The sequence below is a fragment of the Ochotona princeps genome, chromosome 4 (genome assembly GCF_030435755.1).
Source record: "Ochotona princeps isolate mOchPri1 chromosome 4, mOchPri1.hap1, whole genome shotgun sequence".
Lineage (NCBI taxonomy): Eukaryota > Metazoa > Chordata > Mammalia > Lagomorpha > Ochotonidae > Ochotona > Ochotona princeps.
In genome coordinates, this window is record NC_080835.1 from 26,729,727 (window position 1) to 26,751,527 (window position 21,801).

The following is a 21,801-nucleotide window of genomic DNA, read 5'->3' on the forward strand; positions in this document are numbered from 1 at the left end:
AAAATGGCTTAAAACGAATCAACCAAAAAAAAAAAAAAAATCACGTGTTAGGACGTAGAGCAAGCAGAATTCTCACACCTGCTGCTGTCAATTCAGTCAACTGCTGCGGAATACTGTTTGGAAGCACCTAATAAAGGGAAATACGTACACCCCATGACTTGGCAAACTCCATACCTACTATACACATACCCAAAGGAAACACGCACATGGCTACCAAAACATAGTCACAAACACGCTCATATCAGAGCGGAGACCATTCAAATAACCATCAGCCAAAAACCAGGTCAAAGAAAACCAGACAGACAGAAATGCAAATCAAAAAACTACACACAACAACATGGATGTATCTTACAAATGAAATGTTGAACTAAAGAAGCCAGACATCAAAGACTGCCTATGTGTTACGCATCAAATAAAAGGCGAGAGACAGAGAATGTGAATCAAGTGTGTACTCTCACTGTCATGTTCTGGTGAAGTGCTCCCCAAAACTGCTGCCACTGACCCACCACTGAAGGCAGGTCCCGACACCATGAGCTGCTATTGGAGGTCGTGACTTAAACCGACCTGCTAAAATCACGCTCTTCTGAAGCCTCATGTTCCATACCTTATTTTCCATCTGTGCATGATGAATGGGAATATTTGCCTCAAAAAAATCTTTAAGAAAATGTAAGACTCAAGGAAAACAGACCACAGTTATCCTGTGGAAAAAAAGCCAACAAGCTGTTTGCTGCAATATATATATTTTAATTCAAAGTGAATCGACAGTAATACACCATAAATTCTTATTTTGACACTCACCAAAATAGTCACCTGGAAAACCCGCTTTGTGTGACAAAGTACAGAAGGCTTGGTCACATTTAAATCACTGAGAACTAGAGAGAAATACTATCGCAAACCGTAATAGACATTACATCCATAAAAATTGTCCCAGTCCTTATTGAAATATTGCACAGTGCAATTGCTACATGGCAAACTAGTGTAGCATAGAATAAAAGCAAAAACAAACCAACCAAAGAAAGAAAGCCACAAGTCTAAAATTGTTAAACAGTTAACAGTTTTCAAACTTGGTAATCAAATCTATATCATCGGGTTCATTAAAACAGATCTTCCTACACCTTGCAGTGTATGATTTAACTTCCACTGAACACAAACCATGTTTAAAACTAGCAAGAGATTTTAAAAACGAAGTTTGCAGATATAGTAAAAATAATTAAACACTCTGAAGACAACAACTAAGTATCACATATTTGATCAAAATAAAATTTGCAAATTAAAAAAATAGTATGCAAATATGCAACTTGGAAATCATGCAGTGTTTTATTTAAGACAACTTTAAAAACAAATCTGACAAAAAAAGTTCCTAAAAATGATATAGATTCAGTTTTTTTTTGTTGACAGACTAAAAATTTAGCAAGTTTTGGAAACTTAAAAATTTCAAACACACTTAAAAGGCCATGATTGTAGTTAATTAAGAGCAATGTACTTAGCCTTTAAACATCAGTTTGGTATCATGAAAATGGTGAGGCTTTTCACTTACTGTCAGTTTAACAAGGTAACCTGTCTTGAAACTTAAATAAATCAAAAATGGCATTTTAGGGTAGGAAACATGACCCGGAACATAAAGAAAACTGCACCAGTCTGTACCTGCTGTGAGATAATCAATCTTTCGCATTTGGAGTTAATGAAACTTTCAAGCAGTGAGCGGATACCAGCAACCTGCTGGACCACATAAATAAAATCAGAAGGCTGTGAAGGGCAGCAAATTTACTTAAATAGTGACTCCATAAATTTATCATATGTAAATAATCTTTTAAATTAATCTTAGGCTACTTACTTATGTGTATTATATATATACTTCTATATTATATAAAATGCATAGAATTGATTACTAAAAACACTGAAACTTGTGGGGAAAATTAAGTCCTTCATTTTCAGTGTGACTGAAAACGTACTGCTGGTTTTTGTTTTATGACCTAATACTGTAAATTTTTAAAATCAATTTCAGGCACATTTATTTCATTGATGATTATTAAATAAAACACTGCTTGTGTTAATGGAGTAAAGAAAGGTTTATCCATTATTAGCTTATTGTCAATGCTGTACTAGTGGTATGCAATTCATTTATCAAAGAAATGCTGTAAATCCTAAACATATGGAGTTTTACACTCCAATGTTTTGTACTATTTATTCCAGTAAATGCTGTAGGATTATATTCCAGATTTTTAAGGAAAAAAGTTAAGTCAAGCCTGCAAGATACAGCTTTCTCAAGTGTCTACAATGCCAGTATGAAAATAAAAAATTAAGTTACACTGATACATCCAAGTTTTTCATATGCAGTGATGAGCACAAACATTAAGAGATAAAATACTGATGCAAATAACACACCCAAAATAATATATGCAATTTTTCCATCATTTACAATACAGTAGTTACAATGACACTCCAAACAGAAAAGCAAAGTAAAAAAATCAAACCCCAACTTCTATTTCATGTAATTAGACTTATACAGAAATTAGAAGGCTAAGTAACAACTAGTTAATCACCTAATTTCACAGCTATCTGAAGTGGCAATCGTTATATAGCAGCTTATCTATGATACATTCAAGATAAATGATACAATTTATTACTTGCCTGTAAGCTAGAACACAGCCTCAGTTTAATACCTTTCCTTAAATTCCACCTCTATACTACAATATACTTGAGGTCTATGCAAAAAGTAGCTACCTTTTATATAGGAAATGGATGATTAAGTCTTTGGTGCTGTAAAAGCAACTTCATTTAAACATTACTACCACCACAAAAAAAGAAAAAAGAAGAAGAAAGAAAGAAAGAAAAATAGGGGGGAAACCCAAGACACACTCCCTAGGAAAAAAAAAAAAAGCATGTAATTTCTGTCCCTGACGGAATGTATTAAATAAGCAAACACCACCAACAAGCAAAACAAATACTACAATGTAAAAATACTTTTTAAAAAATCCCTCTCACATGCATAACTGAAAAATTGCACACAAAGAACTCACATCTTTTCAAGCTTCAATAGTAAATATTCTGCTACTAGTTATTAAATACTGCATGGTTTGCCCAAGCTAAGATGAAACCACATCATGAATCAATGATCATTTTGCATTTTCTTTCATTATCTACTCAAAGTCATGCCTACTGCACCTCTAAACATTTCATCAAGTCCAATTATACAGCAAACACTCCCCAAAATAAACTTAGATTGTATTGCAGTTTCACTTAACAGTATAAAATGCTGTGCTGTGACAGTTATCAACTATCCATTAGATACTGAATCAGATTTTCTTAAGCACTACTAACTGCTTGCTTTTCTTGAAGTTCGATCATTCTGAAAAATCAGACAGCAGAATTCAGCTATAGCAAACATACTGCCTTCTTAGTAAGGAAAAGGCAGCCACTACCTGAAATCATACCACACAAAACCAAAAATGACCATTACTCTACCAAAAGAACATGAAAGAATAGGTCTGAAGTTTAAGTGCTGCAGTCCTCAACATTTATATATAAGTAATAACATTAACAACCTCAAATATTTAAGGCACTATGTGTGGGAACGGTTTACAATGCAGCTGAGATTATTAGAACAACATTTAAGAGCAAAGTCTAGGCAATATTTTGCCCATGCAAAAGACACATGCAAATGTAAAGAACAATAGCTCAATTTCTTAGGTAAGTGACCAACATTTATACACTAAGACACAGATAATACAATTCACTTGTATGCTGTAATTCTGACACATGTGCATCATTTGCTCTAAGTCTGTACACAGAATGGCTTCCCAAATGTGGACGTGTCTTGCACTAGTTAGAAGGCAATTTTATAAAAAATATCAGGAGCAAAACTGGACTTCTGCTCCTATAAGTCACCTGTCTATAGTTACTACATAAGAAGATAACATGACCAAAGACAAGTTATACCAAATGTGCAAAACACATTAAAAGTGAGTTTTTTTTAAAGCTCAAAGTTGTTTAAATTGCACCCAAGTCTACATGATTCAAAAATAATTTTCTTGTGCCATGGCTAATATTTATTAAATACCATGTTTTATTTTTAATCAAATGTTTGTATCATTGAGCTTCCTCAATATACTGTTTTTGAGTTTTCACATATATGGATACTGGCTGAGTTTTGTTGGACTCAATGGAAATCCAGTATAAGCAGGTGATGCTGCAATGTAAGAATGTGGTGGGAAGATTGGTTTGTACTGAGTCTGATGAATGGTTGGGGATGGTAACAGACGGGGATTTATGCCCACTGGGACTTGGTGAACTATGCCACTGGGATGGGAGATATTATAAGCTGGATGCTGTAACATAGGTCTTGAGGTACATGGAGAGGCTAAGAGGTGGGCGACTGGTGCAGCACTACTGAGGGGAGCTGATGATGGGTAAGGAAGCAGAGTAGGCTGTCCTCCGATGTGCGTATTTCCAGCCAGGTGGGCATGCACTGCTGTGTGATTGGGACTTCCGTGAGAAAGGGTGAATGGATTACTGGTAACGCTAGCAGGGATGTAAGCTTGCTGTCTCCGATGCCCAAAGTTTCCATTCCACTCTTGATGCCCAGATCCGAAATGCTGTACCTAGTCACAAAGAAAAAGCGACTGAATACCATGGAACATAAAAGAACAGGGAGAAAGGGACATTACACTACACTCTCTTTGACTGATAATTCGTACTTGGGTCTCTCAGAACTAGCTTGCCCTAAGTAGAGAAGAAAAAAATACCAATCATACACAGATATGATAGATACAGGTATTACAACTTGAAATGTGTTACTGTTTATTATAGTAATTTTAACACTGCCCCCGCTCCTCAGGGCAAGGTGCTGTGGTGCACAGTGAGCAAAGTCACCAGTCACACAACACCAGCCTCCCATGTGGGCACCAGTCTTGTCAGAGCTGCTTCACTTGCATTCTAGCTCCCAGTTAATGGCATGTAAGAAGCAGCAGAAGACGGCCCAAGTGTCTGGGCTCCTGCCAATCCACATGGGAGATGCACACAGAACTCCTGTTCCTAGCTCCTGGCTGTGGCCTGGTTCAGCGCCGGCCACTGCAGCCACCTTAGGAGTGAACCAGTAGATGGAACATTTTCTCTCTCCCTCTCCCTTTTCTCTTTAACTCTGCCTTTCAAATAAATCTTTAAAAAACACATACATGAAAAAAAAATCTCTTATTTTTTATCAAGCAAAAACTCATTTGAATCCCACAAGATTTTTAACAAATGTTCACAAAGATACCTGACTGAAGTTTAAATGTTGCTGCTGGAATGCTGATGGCAATTTTTGGTGACGATTACCCACCGAAGAAGGCTGGTTTAATCTTCCTGGGGCACATCGCCCTTTTATTAATGGCTGGCATATAGAATCTGGCAATGAATAAAATGATGAGAAAGTTGATGCTGTTTCTTTCTCTAATAAAATTATGCATTTCTTTAGATATTTCATACAATAGTGACTTGAGAACCTTCAAATTAAAATAAAAAGGGGAGTTGATAGTGTCCAAATACTAGATCATATTAGAAGAGATTTCTGTACCACAGATACAGCAGGGTCAGACTGCACACTGGAATTGGGTCCCTGACTTTCCTAAATTAAGACTTAGAAGGACAATTTGGAAAACAGGAGGACTCAGTATACCTGTGTTAGCCACATGTTCCTCGGCAGTTAGGCCATTTTCAAGTCCCATTGGCGGCACTACAACAGTGCAAACAGCTGGCTTGGCTTCTGGGTCAGCAGAGGTCACCAGTTCTGTGTTTTGATGACTGTCCTCCATAAAAGTGCTCCCTGCAAACGGACTGTCATGCCCCGAGGAGTCTGATGAAGTCGGAGAACCATCCACAGTATCACACCCACTTTCTTGCTCTTCATCTGACATACTACAAGAAAGCATTTTCATGAATGATATTGTTTACAACATTGAATCTAATGCTAAGTAACACCTAGGCTCCAACTACTTTACATGATAGGGATCTGAAAATCTTAAAATTAACTCAGGATGAGAATGAGAATTTGATTGTTATTTTATATATAATTACACCTTTTTCTTTATCCTGCATCATTTGCTTCACAGATATATAAGCTTCCCAAACTCTTAAGACTGTTAAATCTAATTGCCCATTCAAGAACTTTGTTTTGGCATCTAACTTCTTGATCTTCGGACATAACCCTTTTCAGCAATGTAGTTCATAAGATTTCTTTATAAATTTCAATTAAGTTCATTGAAACATAACAAAAGAGACACTGTTCCTTGTACAACATGCACAAAAATAAGCATATGAGTTTGGATTATTCAGATCAAATGAAAAAAAAAAAGATTTACTGATTTTCATTAGAAAGTCTGATTTGCAGAGTGAAGTTCATGTCTTCATGAGAGACAGAGAGAAAGATCCTCCATCCATTGGTTCACTTCCCAGGTGGTCGCAACGGCTGGAGCTGAGCAGATCTGAAGCCAGGAGCCAGGAGCTTGCCCTGGGTCTCCCACATAGGTACAGGGTCCCAAGGCTTTGGATAGCCCTTGACTCCTTTCCCAGGCCACAACCACAAGCAGGGAGCTGAATGGGAAGCGAAGCAGCTGGGACATGAACTGGCGCCCACATGGGATCCCTGGAATCCCAGTGTGTGCGAAGCAACAACGTTAGCCACTAGGCTACCTCACCAGGCCCCCAGATCAAATTCTGTGAAGATATATGCCTTCTGGGCCCGGTGCCATGGCCTAGCAGCTAAAATCCTTGCCTTGAACGCACCGGGATCCCATATGGGTGCCGGTTCTAATCCCGGCAGCTCCACTTCCCATCCAGCTCCCTGCTTGAGGCCTGGGAAAGCAGTCGAGGATGGCCCAAAGCTTTGGAACCCTGCACCCGCGTGGGAGACCCAGAAGAGGCTCCTGGCTTCAGATCGGCACAGCACTGGCCACTGCAGTCACTTAGGGAGTGAGTCATCGGACTAAAGATCTTTTTCTCTGTCTCTCCTCCTCTCAGTATATCTGACTTTGCAAAAAATAAATAAATCTTTAAAAAAAAAAGATCTATGCCTTCTGTGGTTGAGTCCTTTTAAATAAGCAGTTATAGCAAAGTGTTCCCCATCTCTCAGAAGAGACAACAGACATAGACAGAGGCCCTTATTTCCCTTTTCTTCCAGGGCTCTTTTCTTGAGCCCTGAAAAATCCTCTCTCCTTATGATTCCTACAGCATTTTCATGTGTTTTTAATGTACACGGATCACTCAATTTTTGTTTTTTGTTTTAATCTAAAGCATCTCTGTTTTGCTTTCAATTTTTTCTGGTACTTATGAATTAGCCAAGCAAGGAGAGAGCATTTCTAACCACTGGTTTACTCCCATGGCTAAAGCCAGGAACTCGGTCCAGTCTCCCACAGGCAAAGCAGGAACCCCGCTCCTGGAGCTGTCACTGTTGCCTGACAGGAAGCTGGATCCAGGTATCAAATCCTCCCTATGAGACTCAGTTATGTTAACCAGAACATTGAGCGAAACGTCTGCCCCCCAAATGCATTTTTTAACAGGTGTATTTCATTTTTACATATATGTGCATGTATATGTTTAAGTAGATAAATATTTTGTAATTTTATGTGTGTGTCCACTTGTTTACACACATAAAATTTAGTGTGTAATTTTGGTATGTATCTATCAACTTCTAAATCACATAAGCAAATTATAAGAACAGGACACATTAAAACACCTTTATAGCTTATACATACTTCAGCTAAACGTTTTTGATATATTATTTCTCCTAGGTTAAAAAGGATGACAAATATGTAAAATTAAGATTCAAAACTTGAGGGGGGTAGTTATCAGCTCCACAGTGAAGTCATGGCTTGCGACACCCACATCCCACATTGGAGCACCCTGCCCAAGCTCTGGTTCCTCTGCTCCTGCTAACGCTACTCAAGGAGTGAAGTGGCTCAGGTGTTTGCCACCTGCCACTCTAACAGGACACCTGGGTGGAGTTCCTGATTCAGTGTTGCCCATGGCGGGCATTTGTGAAATGAAATAGTAGATAGCAGATCTGCTTTTCAGGCATTCAATTAAAATAGAGGAAATTAAAAAAAAATTATTTTCAAATGTTATCACTGAAAAACAGTTTCCAAAAGTTGAAATCAAATGTATTTCATGATATGTTAATGCATCATGCCAGTTACAAAGTTTACTATTAAAGTCACAATGCATGTTCCTGGCCAAAAGGAAAGCTAAGCAAGGGAATAAGTAAGGAAACCATATGCAACATTCATCAATGGTTTACAGAAAAAAATCATAGCAGATACTATCTATAATAATGGATCAGCCAGCAATTATTAGGCAAAATATGTTTGCTAAAACATATGTACTTACCCCCAACTTCAGTTACAATAGTCACCTGTGCAGCTGAGTTGACAGTGCACCTTTACACATTCAAAATGATTCCTTTTAAAAATAATTTATGAAGAACCTCAATTTCTCACTTCTTTCATAATAAAGAAAGCAATTACTAAAAAGTGAGCTCATTCAAAAACCATGTTCAACACAGAAATAAGTCACTGTGGCTGACTGGCAGGTGTTTAAATCAAACCGAAACAAAGAAGCCAGAGGCTCGCTGCTTAGCAGCCCGCCAGCTTAGGCTCTGCTCTCACCTGTTGGGTCTCTTGCAAGGGGAGGGGCTGGACTGCCCCGAGGAGCTGGTGCTCAGAGTACTGTCAGGACTACTCAGTGAACACATCCGGTCAATGTTCAAAGTGCTCTGGCAAGCTTCACAGTCTAGACTGCCTTTACATCTGGTGCAAGAGAAAGGGGAAAACGTGCTCACAATGAGAAGATACCCATCAGACAGCCAAAATTTACAATCTTTAATTAAGGATACAAAACAGGAATAACCTACATGGGCAACAACATAGAGCTTATAAATGCAGGGAACATGCTATAACAGTCATGCTCAGTATTATTTAAGAGGGTCCTTCTTTCTAGAACCCACTGCCTAATTTGAAAGCCTGACCCCAGAGGTAACCAGCAACCCAGAGGGCACTATCATCCCGCCCCGGAGCAGTGCCAGGAACTTACTCTCTGAGTGAATGTCTCTGGGCGGTCTCCTCCTCGTCAGTGTCACTGCTAATTGTGATCACGCTCACTGCAGGACTGGGGGAATCTGCGATGATGATGGTTTGCCGCTGTTTGTCGGAAACTGACGAATCAGAGTCCTGCCTGATGGATGTTTCACAGCAATCTCTTGCCTCTCCTTCTGTGTTATGATTGTCTTGTGTTTCTATACAATTGACTTCCTCCACATCCTTCCCACTTACTATCTTTGGAGAAATAAATGCTGAATGTGGGATATTGGTATTCTGTAAAGAATTACTCCTGAAAGCAAAGGAATAATTTGAAATTTCTATCATCAAAACGTACACGATGCCATTTTTCTACAATATCTTACAGATCAATGCAAATCTCCACTTCTTCAAGCTCATGGGTATAACACTAATATACGGAATGTGAATTTTTGGGGAATATAAAATATATCTCAAGAAACAGTGTAGGCTGCATTTACATACACTTAATGAGTTACATTTTGGTAAAGGTAATATCTTAATATCTAGAATTGCTACACTACAGGTAGATAATAAGTCAAAAGGGCAATAAAGACAATCTTACCAACTGAAAGCATTTATTTCCTCTCTTCCTGGCTCCCATTCCATTAGTTTTACCAAAATACCTCTGAGAAATTGAGAAGGGAGCTGGCTTAGTGTTTGTAACAAAGCTATCATAGAGGTCATTTTGAATTCAACAGAGTGACCCTCTAGTGTACATGCAAAAATCATTTTAAATATTGATTTGCAAAATGCAGCAGAAAGTCAAAATACAAATACCAACCTGTTCTGGCATGGTTTATTTTTCTTGGTAGTGGTAGGCTGAGGCCACACAACATGGGCAATGCCCACACTAATTGGTTGAGGCGCAGACAGAGTTATCTGATTGGTCAGAACAGGTTGTGGCATCACTGAGTTGTAATGGCTGCTGTGTGAAATCATTTTCCTAAGAAGAAAAGTTCAGAAAAATAAAATTCTTCCTTCCTTTACAAATAACTATCTTTCAAGTTATTCTCAAAAAAAGTACATTTGTCCTCAGCTTACCCCCAGTCTCCAAGCCTCTGGGATCCAGCCATACCCTCAGAGGTGAGTGTAGTAGCAGCAGGAGCCATGGGTGTCACCTGTTGCCAGGCAGGTACCAACATCTGTTGTGTTCTACCAGACCATGTCTGCCACAGCAAAACAAAGCAAACTAGTAAGTCACAAGCAATACATCTTACACTTAGAAACTAACAACTATAAAAGTTAAAGCAACATACAATAAGGAATGTATACCCATACAAGTCACTTTTAATATTTCCCAAAAGTATAAGCTAATATTTTACAAATTGATGTTGCATCTAATTATGTGTAATTGGTACAGCACAAATGCACAAATAAAGAACAATTACTAACCTGGGAAAGAACTCCCGGCCGGATCTGAAGTGGCTGCACAGCTGGGGCCTGAGTTACAAGTGGGACTGTATTATCTACCCTTATTGAGTAACTAGTGGGTTTACCATGTGTTGCAGGAATACCTATGAAATAGAATAGTTATGAGATATGAGAGAAGTCTTCCTCTGATTTAACTTACACAATCATTTGAAATGTAAAGAGCCGCTTAGATTCTGATTGGTATTATAAAACTATTCCACACATCATATTTTCATAATACTATCCAAGGATTCGATTGAGGATATAAGGTACTTCCCCAATGATCTTGTAGCAGACCCATCCAAAAATTATTCTAAAGCTACTTTCTGGGAGCAAGCATGTGGTGCAGTCGGTTCAGCTGTAATGTGCAGTGTGCTCCACTTCTGATTCAGCTTCCTGATAATGTACCTGGGAAACCAACAGAGGATGGGCCCCTGTCAACCATATTGCGCACGAAGATGGAGTTCCTGGTTCCTGAATTCAGCCTGGTCCACACCTGACTGCTGCAGCTGCTGTAGCCATTTGGGGATCAATCCAGCAGATATAACATTCATTTACTCATTCATTCATTCTCTCTGTGTGTCAAAATAAATCTTTTTTTTCTATTTTTTTTTTAATAAAAGCCACCCTTTCTACTAAGATTATACTACAAGTTGAATAACTCATGTTTCAGGAAACTTTTCACTTCCGTTAGGAGCTTGCTACTGTCACCTTTAACTTTTCAAGCGTCCCTGTCACTATGGCAAAGGGTGAGGAAAGGTCCCTCCAACTCAACTCTACCAACCTGGCAGACAGATATTTTTCTTTTTATGCCAATGTTCAGCTAGGATTAGCAATTTCTTTTTTAGAATTGTGATAGAAGCTTACATTCAACATCAGAAGCAAAAGGCAACACAAATTTACAATTCAATGAATATATAAAAGAACATTATATAAAAGAAGAAAATTTCAAGATTTTCAAATTTTTAAATGGTACACTTATCTCAGTGTCTAAAGCAAAAGAAAGGGCCCAGCGCGATGGCTTAGCAGCTAAAGTCCTCGTCCTGAACACACTGGGATCCCATATGGGTGCCGGTTCTAATCCCTGCGGCCCTGCTTCCCATCCAGCTCCTTGCTTGCGGCCTGGAAAAGCAGTCGAGGACGGCCCAAAGCCTTGGGACTCTGCACCCATGTGGGAGACCTGGAAGAGCTCCTGGCTCCTGGCTTTGGATTGACACACAGCACCAGCCACTGCAGTCACTTGGGGAGTGAATCATCGGACAGAAGAGCTTCCTCTCTGTCTCTCTTCCTCTATGTATACCTGACTTTCCAATAAAATAAATAAATCTTAAAAAAAAAAAAAAGGAAAAGAAAAAACATGAAGTTTTGCCCAATTTGACTAAATTCTAGCAGATACCCCTTGAAACTCCAGAAAAAAAAAAAAATTACTGTTTTGTTTAACCACTTAGAAAAGCAGAGAGCAGTATTCAGCCATGTCAATTGTGTCCGTTTCACTGTTCTGCAAAAGTAGTTTCACACCTTAGAGTTTTGACAAACAAGATATTAAGACACACCCCCAAGATCAGAAAGCACATTGAGAATATATTCACTACTTAATAATTCCTGCCTAGTGGAGCTAGCAAATTATTTAAAAATAATTTTTATAGATAAAAGTGATGCCAGTTCTCCTCAATGGAAGTGGAGGGAAATGTGATTTATTTCTTGTCCAATTGAAAAATTAAATTTTAATTGCACAAATATATGTGTTACCCTAAGGTGAATGTCACTTAGTTCTGTTTATTTTGTTCACAGACACTTGTATCTTATGGTGTTATTCTGCTCTGTATTCTGTCTAAAAAGCTCGGTGTGAACCAATTTTACAAAAATTACTTCTTTTTTTTACAACTGAGCTTCTTACCCCTTCCAAGAAGCATGTTTTGGCCAAGAAGCAGAATGTAAGTACACCCGGGCAGTGCAGATACGCTGTGGCAAGACACACTCTCTTTAAAAAAAAAAAAAAAAAAGCAGAATTTAATTTGACAAGGATAAAGAGAGAACAAATTCTCGAACCTAAACAAAAAAAAAAATCACTTTGCCGGGCCCAGCATGTTGGACTAGTGGCTAAAGTCCTTGCCTTGTACGTGCCTGGCATGGTGGACTAGTGGCTAAAGTCCTCGCCTTGTACACGCCGGGATCCCATATGGTCGCCGGTTCTAATCTCGGCGGCCCGCTTCTAGGTCACTTGAGGAGTGAATCACCGGACAGAAGATCTTCCTCTCTGTCTCTCCTTCTCTCTGTATATCTGACTTTGCAAAAAAAAAAAATAAATAAATCTTTAAAAAAAAAAATCATTGTGCCCTTAATTCTCCACATAAGAAGCAGTGTCTTAAAATGAGTAGAAGTGAGCAAGTTTCATCTCTTCGGATCCAATTTTCAATCCAACTCCAAAATGGGTTAGGATCTCAGCTTCCTGTACAGTTATTAGATTAGCTAACGTTTTTATCCTTGCTTCATAGTTTTAGTCCTTGGAAAACTGGACATAAAAGGTTTATGAAGATTGTGTTAGCACAACAGAGGACAATTTTGGTAGACTGCATTTAACTCAAGCAGTTTTTATCCAGAAAGGAGGAAAAACCTTTCAGGATGCTAAATAATTTCTAATGGTGTTTAAAATGTAAGACTTATACTCAGATTTGTTAAGGAAAAGTATGGCTAAGTTAAGTTTTGCACTGAAATAATATTTAAGACAAGCACAGCTTTTTTAATTCAGTATATATCCACATATACTTATATAGTATCTAAAATACTCTAAACATTCAATCTAACCATTTGGCTCCAAAATAACATTAAAAATTTTAAGTGAAAAAGACAGGCAAAAAGCTTATCTCAAAATACAAACCATAACAGAACTAAGACTACCGCATCCAACAGCTGCAAAGCAATTATTGTAAACCGTTTACTATCAATGGACTGCCACCTAATGGGAGTGCGGGTGAGAAGCTGAATGCAGAATTTCTACAGAGACAGACGGATTAAAGGGAAGGGTTTCACTTCTAAGAGATAAAGGAGGAAAGAGTGCATTTACAACACCGATCTGTCCTGCAACTGCACCTGTTACATAAGTCAATGAATATTGCTTCACGTCACCTTTAATTCTAATTCAAAAGCATTGCTATTGACATTTAATGGGTTAATCAGTCTGAGACTAAATCTTTCTGTTATTCCAATTTTAAGTCATTGTTACAAGTTCTGCTATGTCTACAAAAAACTTACTTTTCTATCAAGTGTAAGCCATATAAAAATACACAGGATATGTCTCGTTTTGTTGAAATGTTTTCCGAATACTGTTCAAATCTCTCCAGAAGCCTGCCTCACAGAGAAGGAGTGTGACACCAGCAGGCTGAGTCTCAGCAATGCACCCACTCCCTGTGGAAGTGCCTGGTTTGACAGCCGGCTGCTCTGCTTCAGGTCCAGCTCCCTGCTGATGGATGCATCCTGGGAGGCAGCAGAGGATGAACCAAGTACTCGGGTTCCTGCCACCCACGTGGGAGCTCTGGATACAGTTTCTTGCCCCTGCGTTCAGCCCGACCTAGCCCTGGCTATTACAGGCATTTAGGGAGTAAATCAGAGGATTCAAGATTGTTCTCCCTCTCTCCTTCCCTGTCATTTAACCTTTTAAATAAACAAATGAGCAAGAGAGAAAGAAAAAGCTATGTCTCATAAATGCTATAAACAGAAGGTGGGTTATAAAAGGAACTGCCCTGTCTTTGTGATATATATTTGTATACTCAGGTGATACTTAGAAGAGATTACTAAAGGGGCTGGCACTGTGGCTTAGTCAGTAAAGTTGCCATGTGCTGTGCCAGGATCCCAACACAGCTTGAGTTCTGGCTGCTGTATTTCTGATGAGCAGATAATTAGTCAAGTGTTTAGGCCCCTGCGCCTACATGGGAGTCCCAGAAGAAATCTCCTGGCTCCTGGCTTCAGGCTGATCCAGCCCCAGCCACTGGAGCCATTTGGGGAAGCGAATCAGTGGATGGACACTGGCACTCGCTCACTCTCTCTCTGTAACTCTGCCTTTGAAATAAATACATAAATCTTGAAAAAAATAAAAAGAGATTATTAGAAACAAAGAATCTACCTGCTAGTATAGATCATAAATTTGTGCAATTAAATAGGAACTGAAATCATGTTTTCCAGATTTTATTTAATTAATTGATGAAAACTAGCATCAGAAGGTCAGTGTTGTGGTGATACCAAGGAGAGCCACTGCCTCGGACTCCACTTTTCTGACTGCTCCAATTCTGACCCAGCTCCCTACTAATTGGCCTGAGAAAATACAGAAGATGGCTCAAGTGCCTGAATCCCTGTCACACACCTGAGTCTCAGATGCAGTTCTGGACTCCTGGCTTTGGTCTGGCCCAGTCATGGCAGCTACTTGGATTGTGAACCAGCAGATCAAAGTTCTCTCCCTCCCTCCCTCTATATCTGTCTCCGGAACTGTGACTTAACCTGTTAAAATATCTCTTGTCACTAGTGAACCATGTCAAACTTACTGCTTTACATAATTTTTTGTTACTTAAATAGTTCAATAAAATACAACAGGACTCAGTTCAGTAGAAACACATACCTGACTATCCCCTAAGATTTGCTAAGACATTTCCCATTTCTTGGTGATTTAATTCATGGTTTCTTTCTTTTTTTAAAGAGATTTATTTTTTTTATTACAAAGTCAGATATACAGAGAGGAGGAGAGAGAGAGAGAGAGAGAGAGAGAGAGAGATCTTCTGTCCGATGATTCACTCCTCAAGTGAGCGCAACACCTGATGCTATGCCGATCCGAAGCCAGGAGCCAGGAACTTCTTCCAGGTCTCCCACACAGGTATAGGATCCCAAAGCATTGGGCCGTCCTCGACTGCTTTCCCAGGCCACAAGCAAAGAGCTGGATGGGAAGAGGAGCTGCCAGAATTAGAACCGGCGCCCATATGGCATCCCAATGCGTTCAAGGCAAGGGCTTTAGCCACTAGGCCACGGCGCTGGGCCCTAATTCATAGTTTCTATAAAGGTATTCTGCCACTCATCCAATTTGAATGGATAATAAATAAATACACACACACACACACACACACACACAATTTTTATTCTGAAAGGCAAAGAGACATGAAACAAGGAAAGATCTCCTATCAGCTTGTTCATTCTCCAAATGCCTAAAGTAGCTGGGGCAGTGCCAGGCTTAAGACCAGAAGTAAGTGTGTGTAGCAAGGACCCAGCCATTATCTGCTGCCTCTCACAATTGACAGTAACAGGATACTGATATCAGGCGTGAAATTGGAACTCCAACCGACGCACAGCGCCATGGGACACAGCAGTCCCAAGCAGCAACCTACCTAACTACTCTGCCCAGTGCCTGCTTCCGCCTGGACATTAAATTTGCTCTTAATGAAAGAAGGGAATCAAACCAAACCAATCCATAATTTTTTTTTTTATCAACAATGGATAACAATAGACCATAACATTTTGGGCAAAATTCTTTTGATCAAAATTTTAATGAAATTTGCAATCACTTCAATATGTCTAATATTATAAGACAGATTATACTCACCTGAAAATCTATTGCGGTAATACCAATACTTTCAAACCTCATTAACTTCTACTAACACATTTTTATCATGCTGGGCTCTACTGCAACTACAATTCTTCCATAACTCACTTTGTTAAGGACTGTCATAGAACTTGAAAGAGAAATGTGTGTCACTAGTCTCACGGCCACTGAACAGCCTAAATCTAATTCAAATATCACACTGAATGCAGCAGAAAACCATGCGACTCAATTAGTGAACAGGTCACTACATTTGTTTAAAATAATGGACATAAAAAAGCAGTCTTTATTTGAATGGAAGACTTACCTTGAATAGCTGGCGGGCAGATGATCAGTGTTTGCTGAAAAGCATCTCCACACCCAAACGGAGCAGTTCCTGCCTGCAAGGGTATTCCGTGATGCACACCTGAGTGAGCAGATGTGGTCAATGCCTGCAACAGCCAATGTGCGGCACGTCACATGGGGCGCCACAACGGCAAACCAGACACATCTCCTAAAAGTCCTAAAAATTCTAGGATAAAAATGCACTCAGAAAATGAAAACTAATTAAGGTAAAGTTTAACTCCTTATTCTACTGAGCTGCAACACAGAAGGACAGGAAGCGGATATATGAATTTTAGTAGCCAATTTCCAAATGTGGCCCTGAAATTTTACAGCTTTACTGGCATGGTCATTATGAGATCTCACCAGCCTTCCAGCTTCAAAATGCTGAGCCAAAACTTGACATGTTTCATTAGCAAAAGGTGCAATCAAAAAATTCAAGGTCGCACATGATTAACTATGGGAAAGGTTTTACCTGACTTCTTAATGTTCCAATTTTAGTAAAATTTGCTGTCAGCGTAGCAGTACTGCTTGAACCTACTGGTCTTAAAAGTGAAGTTTTATTGTGATTATTTGTGTCACATGAATTTGGGTGAAATTTACAAATATCCATAATATGGAAACAGGACTTCACACTGCAAAAGAAAAGTAAAAGGTATTAATATAGTTTAATGTACAATAACAAAAAATTAGTTTCTAAAAGAAAAACTCTGATTTCTGAATGATCTGCTTATATCTAATTAGAGGTCCTATAAGATTGAATTTCAAACCAAGCAAAAGTATTTAGAGTATCTAGAATATCTTTTTATTTTTTTTTTTTTAAGATTTATTTTTTATTTTTATTACAAAGTCAGATATACAGAGAGGGAGGAGAAGAGACACAGAGGAAGATCTTCCGTCCGATGACTCACTCCCCAAGTGAGTGCAACAGCTGGTGCTATGCCGATCTGAAGCCAGGAGCCAGGAACCTCCTCCAGGTCTCCCACATGGGTGCAGAGTCCCAAAGCTTTGGGCCGTCCTCAACTGCTTTCCCAGGCCTCAAGCAGGGAGCTGGATGGGAAGAGGAGCTGCCAGGATTAGAACCGGCGCCCATACGGGATCCTGGTGTGTTCAAGGCGATGACTTTAGCCACTAGACCACACCGCCGGGCCCAAATATTTTTTTATTATGCTTAAATATTTTTTTTAACTACTTGAAAAAGAGGCAGAAAGAGACTGATATCTTTTATCCATTGGTTCTTTTCCCGAATGCCTACACAGCCAGCGCTGGACTAGACTGAAGCCAGGAGCCTAGAATTCTATCCAAGTTACTCACCACTTCCCAGGAAATTTTAGTGGGAAGCTACACAGACCCTATACTTTGGGCGCCCCAGTGATCTATGGTTAGAGATGTAATTCTTCTTCCCAGTATAAGCTGCCACCATCAACCACGAGGCCATTCTTAGAGCTCACTCTATGCTGCTGGACTTCAAGCCTCCCAAACTGGAAGCAAAGTAAATTTCTTGGTTTTGTGAAGTTAGTTTGTGTCAGATAGTTCCTTGCAGTGATTAAAAGCTAACACAACAACAAAGCAACTGAAAACACTTTCTGGGAGCACACAATTTTATGACTCCAATTCAAATTTTAAACATCCCACCACTAAAATCATGATATAAAAAATGTGGCAATCAGGTTATTTTCAAAGTGATTACACATGGAAGCATTAGATTTTTAAGTGTTTCACAGGAGAAATAACTGGCCTTTACGAAATTATGAGCCTGAAGGCCAAACTGTGACAATGAGTACTGATTCGTCCCTGTGTGTACTTCATTACGTGTCTTAAAACATTTACAGGGGCCCGGAGGCGTGGCCTAGCGGCTAAAGTCCTCGCCTTGAACGCCCCGGGATCCCATGTGGGCGCCGGTTCTAGTCCCGGCAGCTCTACTTCCCTTCCAGCTCCCTGCCTGTGGCCTGGGAAACCAGTTGAGGACGGCCCAATGCATTGGGACCCTGCACCCGCGCGGGAGACCTGGAAGAGGTTCCTGGTTCCCGGCTTCGGATCGGCACAGTGTCGGCCATTGCGCTCACTTGGGGAGTGAATCATTGGACGGAAGATCTTCCTCGCTGTCTCTCCTCCTCTCTGTATATCCGGCTTTCCAATAAAAATGAATAAATCTTTAAAAAAAAAACAAAAAACAAAACAAAAAAACATTTACAAGGGCCCAGCACAGTGGCCTAGTGGCTAAAATCTGTGCCTTGAAAGCTCCAGGATCCCATATGGGTGCTGGTTCTAATCCCAGCAGCTCCACTTCCCATCCAGCTCCCTACTTGTGGCCTGGGAAAGCAGTTAAGGATGGCCCAAAGCTTTGGGACCCTGCACGCACGTGGGAGACCTGGAGGAACTTCCTGGCTTCAGATCGGCTTCGGATTGGCGCAGCACCAGCTGTTGCGGCCACTTGGGGAGTGAGTCATCGGACAAAACATCTTCCTGTCTCTCCTCCTCTCTGTATATCTGACTTTGCAATAAATAAATCTTAAAAAAAAGAAAAACATTTACAGAAGCCATTCTAAGCCATTAACTCTCTTCATCCCATTAAAAAGACGTCTGGGGTTCAAGGAATCTGTAAAAGTTGCTTCAGGTAGGGAACACCAGTCAGAAGACCTGCACCCTGCAGGACTAGGTTCATTCCCTGGCTCCAGCTCCTGACTCCAACTTCCTGCCAATGCAGAAGCAGCGATAGCTCAGGGGACTGGCTCCTGCCATCCATATGGGAAGGTGGGATTGAGTTCCTAGGCAGACACCCAGAGAGTGCCAGTGATGAAAACTCTGGGTCTGACTCTCAAATTTAAAAACAAACACAAACAAAAGCAGATTTGCATAGTTGAGCAGGTCATTAGAGTTTGAGAATTTGTTCTTCTCTTCTATCCCATAAAAGTCCTCTATTTTTACTGGAATGCAGAGGAAAAGAAAGAGGGAAAAAGAAAGCAAAATGTATGAAGGAAAATGTAAACTGGAGTTTGCAGGACTCAACAGAGGACTGACTTTGAAGGGCTACAGAAAGGGAAAGGTGACTTAGAACAAAAAGCTATTACCATTTCCTTTTATAGACACCTGTTTACCAATGTAAAAACGCGACATGGGAAGAGAAGCACTCACTGTTGTTTTCAGTCTGATATCACAGCCATTCGGACAGATGCTCAAATATTCCACAACTAACTGGGCTGAGAATTTCAGCAAGTTAGCTTAGCCTCTTTTGTCTTAGTTCACTTCAATTTAATGAATTTAACAGATATTATGGCTATTATTTTTCCACACTCACTTTTCCACTTTAAAGAATTAGAAAGTAAGTTACATACTGGTTGCTGTGCGGGAAATCTAGAAGATGTTTCATATTAACAAAAGGGTGGTTCAGAGTCTCAGCTGGAGTAATTCTCAGCTCAGCATCAATCAGCAACATTTTCTTCAACAGACTAACAAATTCTCTTCTATCAGCTTTCTCAGCCAAAAGATCACTTCCTTCCAAATCCATCACTGTGTTCACCTAAAAAAAAAATCAAAATTTCAAGCCATCATAGGGAATGGTATAGATGAAGGCCTCATAGTTGAAAAGAAAATCATAACAGGAAAAAGAAGAAAAACTAGCACAGTCAATCCTCAAAATGTTTTTGCGGTACCAATTAGGATTCCAAGCAAGAATAATTTTTTTATTAAGTAAATATTTATTTCTGATAAAATATGGCAGAAATACTGAAATTCTTCATTTAAAAAAACATACTTTAAAAAAGCATAACTAAAACTTTGATAAAGACTAATTAACAAGAGGTTGAAATATTAGAATCAATTTCATCTGCAGAACTTAGAACCAACATCTATAGACACTTGGAAAACAGGCAACATGTGTTTGTAAGCTTATCTGTCGAATTTCCCTTGTTCAGCTTATAGGAGTAGCAACGCTGACTGTGGTACTCACGTGCGCTATGTCATCGAGACTGTTGAAAATGTACTTTCTGGCTTCTTTTGACTTCATTCCCGTCTCTGCCTCATGTTCTTCCAGTGTCTTAATACGTATATCAAAAAACAAAAAATAACAGGCTATTATCCACCACCATGCAATTTCTATTTCTTTCAATCTTGGCATATTATTCTAATACATTGACTATTCTCATCTAACTTTTCATTTGAAAAAGTAATTATAAAAAAATGCTTTTCAAAAGATAAAGAAATTCAAAATAGTTTGGCAGAAGCAACGAAAAATATGAGTGGTTTGTTAAGCTATGTTTTAAATCTTTTTCAAAGTGACAGGGATTAGATACTACTAATTTTAATGACTGGTGACTATTCAAAAGATGTATATGAGTAAACATCTTTTCATTTGATGATCATTTGCAGCCCTTTCTTATATCCTGTTGGACTATAATCATTTATTTTTTATTTGTTGAACTCTTCATTTAGTAGTCTTTAAGCCTTTTACTATCATGTAAATCAAAAATGTTTTCTCAAAATAAAACACTGAATTAAAAAAACAAGGAAGTGTTCAGAGGCTATATATAGGCTCAGCAAAACAAAGCTCCTGAACAAAGTATAAAACTAATCATTAAGATTTTACCAATCCCACAGACCCCAACATACTTTAGATACATAGTATGATTTGGTCCCCGTTCTATACAGCTTAACAAAGTAGAACTGAGTGGAGAAGATAACCACAACACAAACACATTCCAGGCTTTAAAAATTTAAGCTGAGTTACTAATGATACTGTCACATTACAGAATAAGCACAATTATTTTGAGAACAGCTTTCTTCTTAAAGGACAGGTCAAAAATTAAAGTTCAGAAGAAATACAATAAAATAAAAATGGGCACAGAAGGTATTATCCATGCATATGCCATACAGGAAATTACTTTTCTATTATTATTATTATTATTATTATTATTATTGTTATTCATGCATTACCTTTAATCTCCAACCAGAATGAGACATATCTGTTTCTCTACAAAAGAATCTCGTGGATTTTGTACCCACATTTAACAACTGTTCTCCTGGTAAACCTTGAGTCTGAGAAATGTATCGAATCTGAAAAATAATTTAGAAAACAAAAGGGCTTATTCTTTCATAAGTAATTTTAGCTGAACACTTCTACACTTATTTTAATTAAATACCTACATACTAGGCTAGTTTGATTGGGAATAAAAAGACATACCTATAGTATTAAGAAATTGATAATCTAGTGAGGAACACATAAGAAAACAATGTTCTGAGTACCACAACAAAGGAATGCTTTAAGGAAAGACAGAGGGCATACCCAAAATAACTGCAGAATTAGAGAGAAGGAAAGAGAGGTCACTCATCTGTGGCTCACTCCCCAAATGTCTGCAACACCAGGGGCTGAGGCTGGGCCAGGCTGAAAGCAGGAGTCTGAAAACC

At 39.1% G+C, this 21,801-nt stretch overlaps 1 protein-coding gene across 7 annotated transcripts in view; it reads right to left on the reverse strand.

Annotated features, from left to right (window-relative positions):
* Positions 1-723: 723 nt before the first annotated feature.
* HIPK3 (homeodomain interacting protein kinase 3) overlaps positions 724-21,801 on the reverse strand; it is a 123,312-nt gene continuing 102,234 nt past the window's right edge. For 6 of the 7 annotated variants that reach the window (XM_058663196.1, XM_004585418.4, XM_058663195.1 and 3 more), the window contains exons 4-17: positions 21,331-21,450; positions 20,348-20,434; positions 19,734-19,918; positions 16,874-17,033; positions 16,385-16,508; positions 10,482-10,603; positions 10,131-10,255; positions 9,871-10,032; positions 9,652-9,714; positions 9,064-9,360; positions 8,640-8,780; positions 5,657-5,895; positions 5,258-5,385; positions 724-4,601 (exon numbers count right to left, since the gene is read on the reverse strand). In XM_058663196.1, coding sequence (XP_058519179.1) covers positions 4,125-4,601; positions 5,258-5,385; positions 5,657-5,895; positions 8,640-8,780; positions 9,064-9,360; positions 9,652-9,714; positions 9,871-10,032; positions 10,131-10,255; positions 10,482-10,603; positions 16,385-16,508; positions 16,874-17,033; positions 19,734-19,918; positions 20,348-20,434; positions 21,331-21,450 — 2,430 coding nt within the window. In that variant the 3' untranslated portion in view covers positions 724-4,124. The remainder of the gene's footprint in view (positions 4,602-5,257; positions 5,386-5,656; positions 5,896-8,639; positions 8,781-9,063; positions 9,361-9,651; positions 9,715-9,870; positions 10,033-10,130; positions 10,256-10,481; positions 10,604-16,384; positions 16,509-16,873; positions 17,034-19,733; positions 19,919-20,347; positions 20,435-21,330; positions 21,451-21,801) is intronic. The other variant, XM_058663199.1, reaches the window with a different exon arrangement.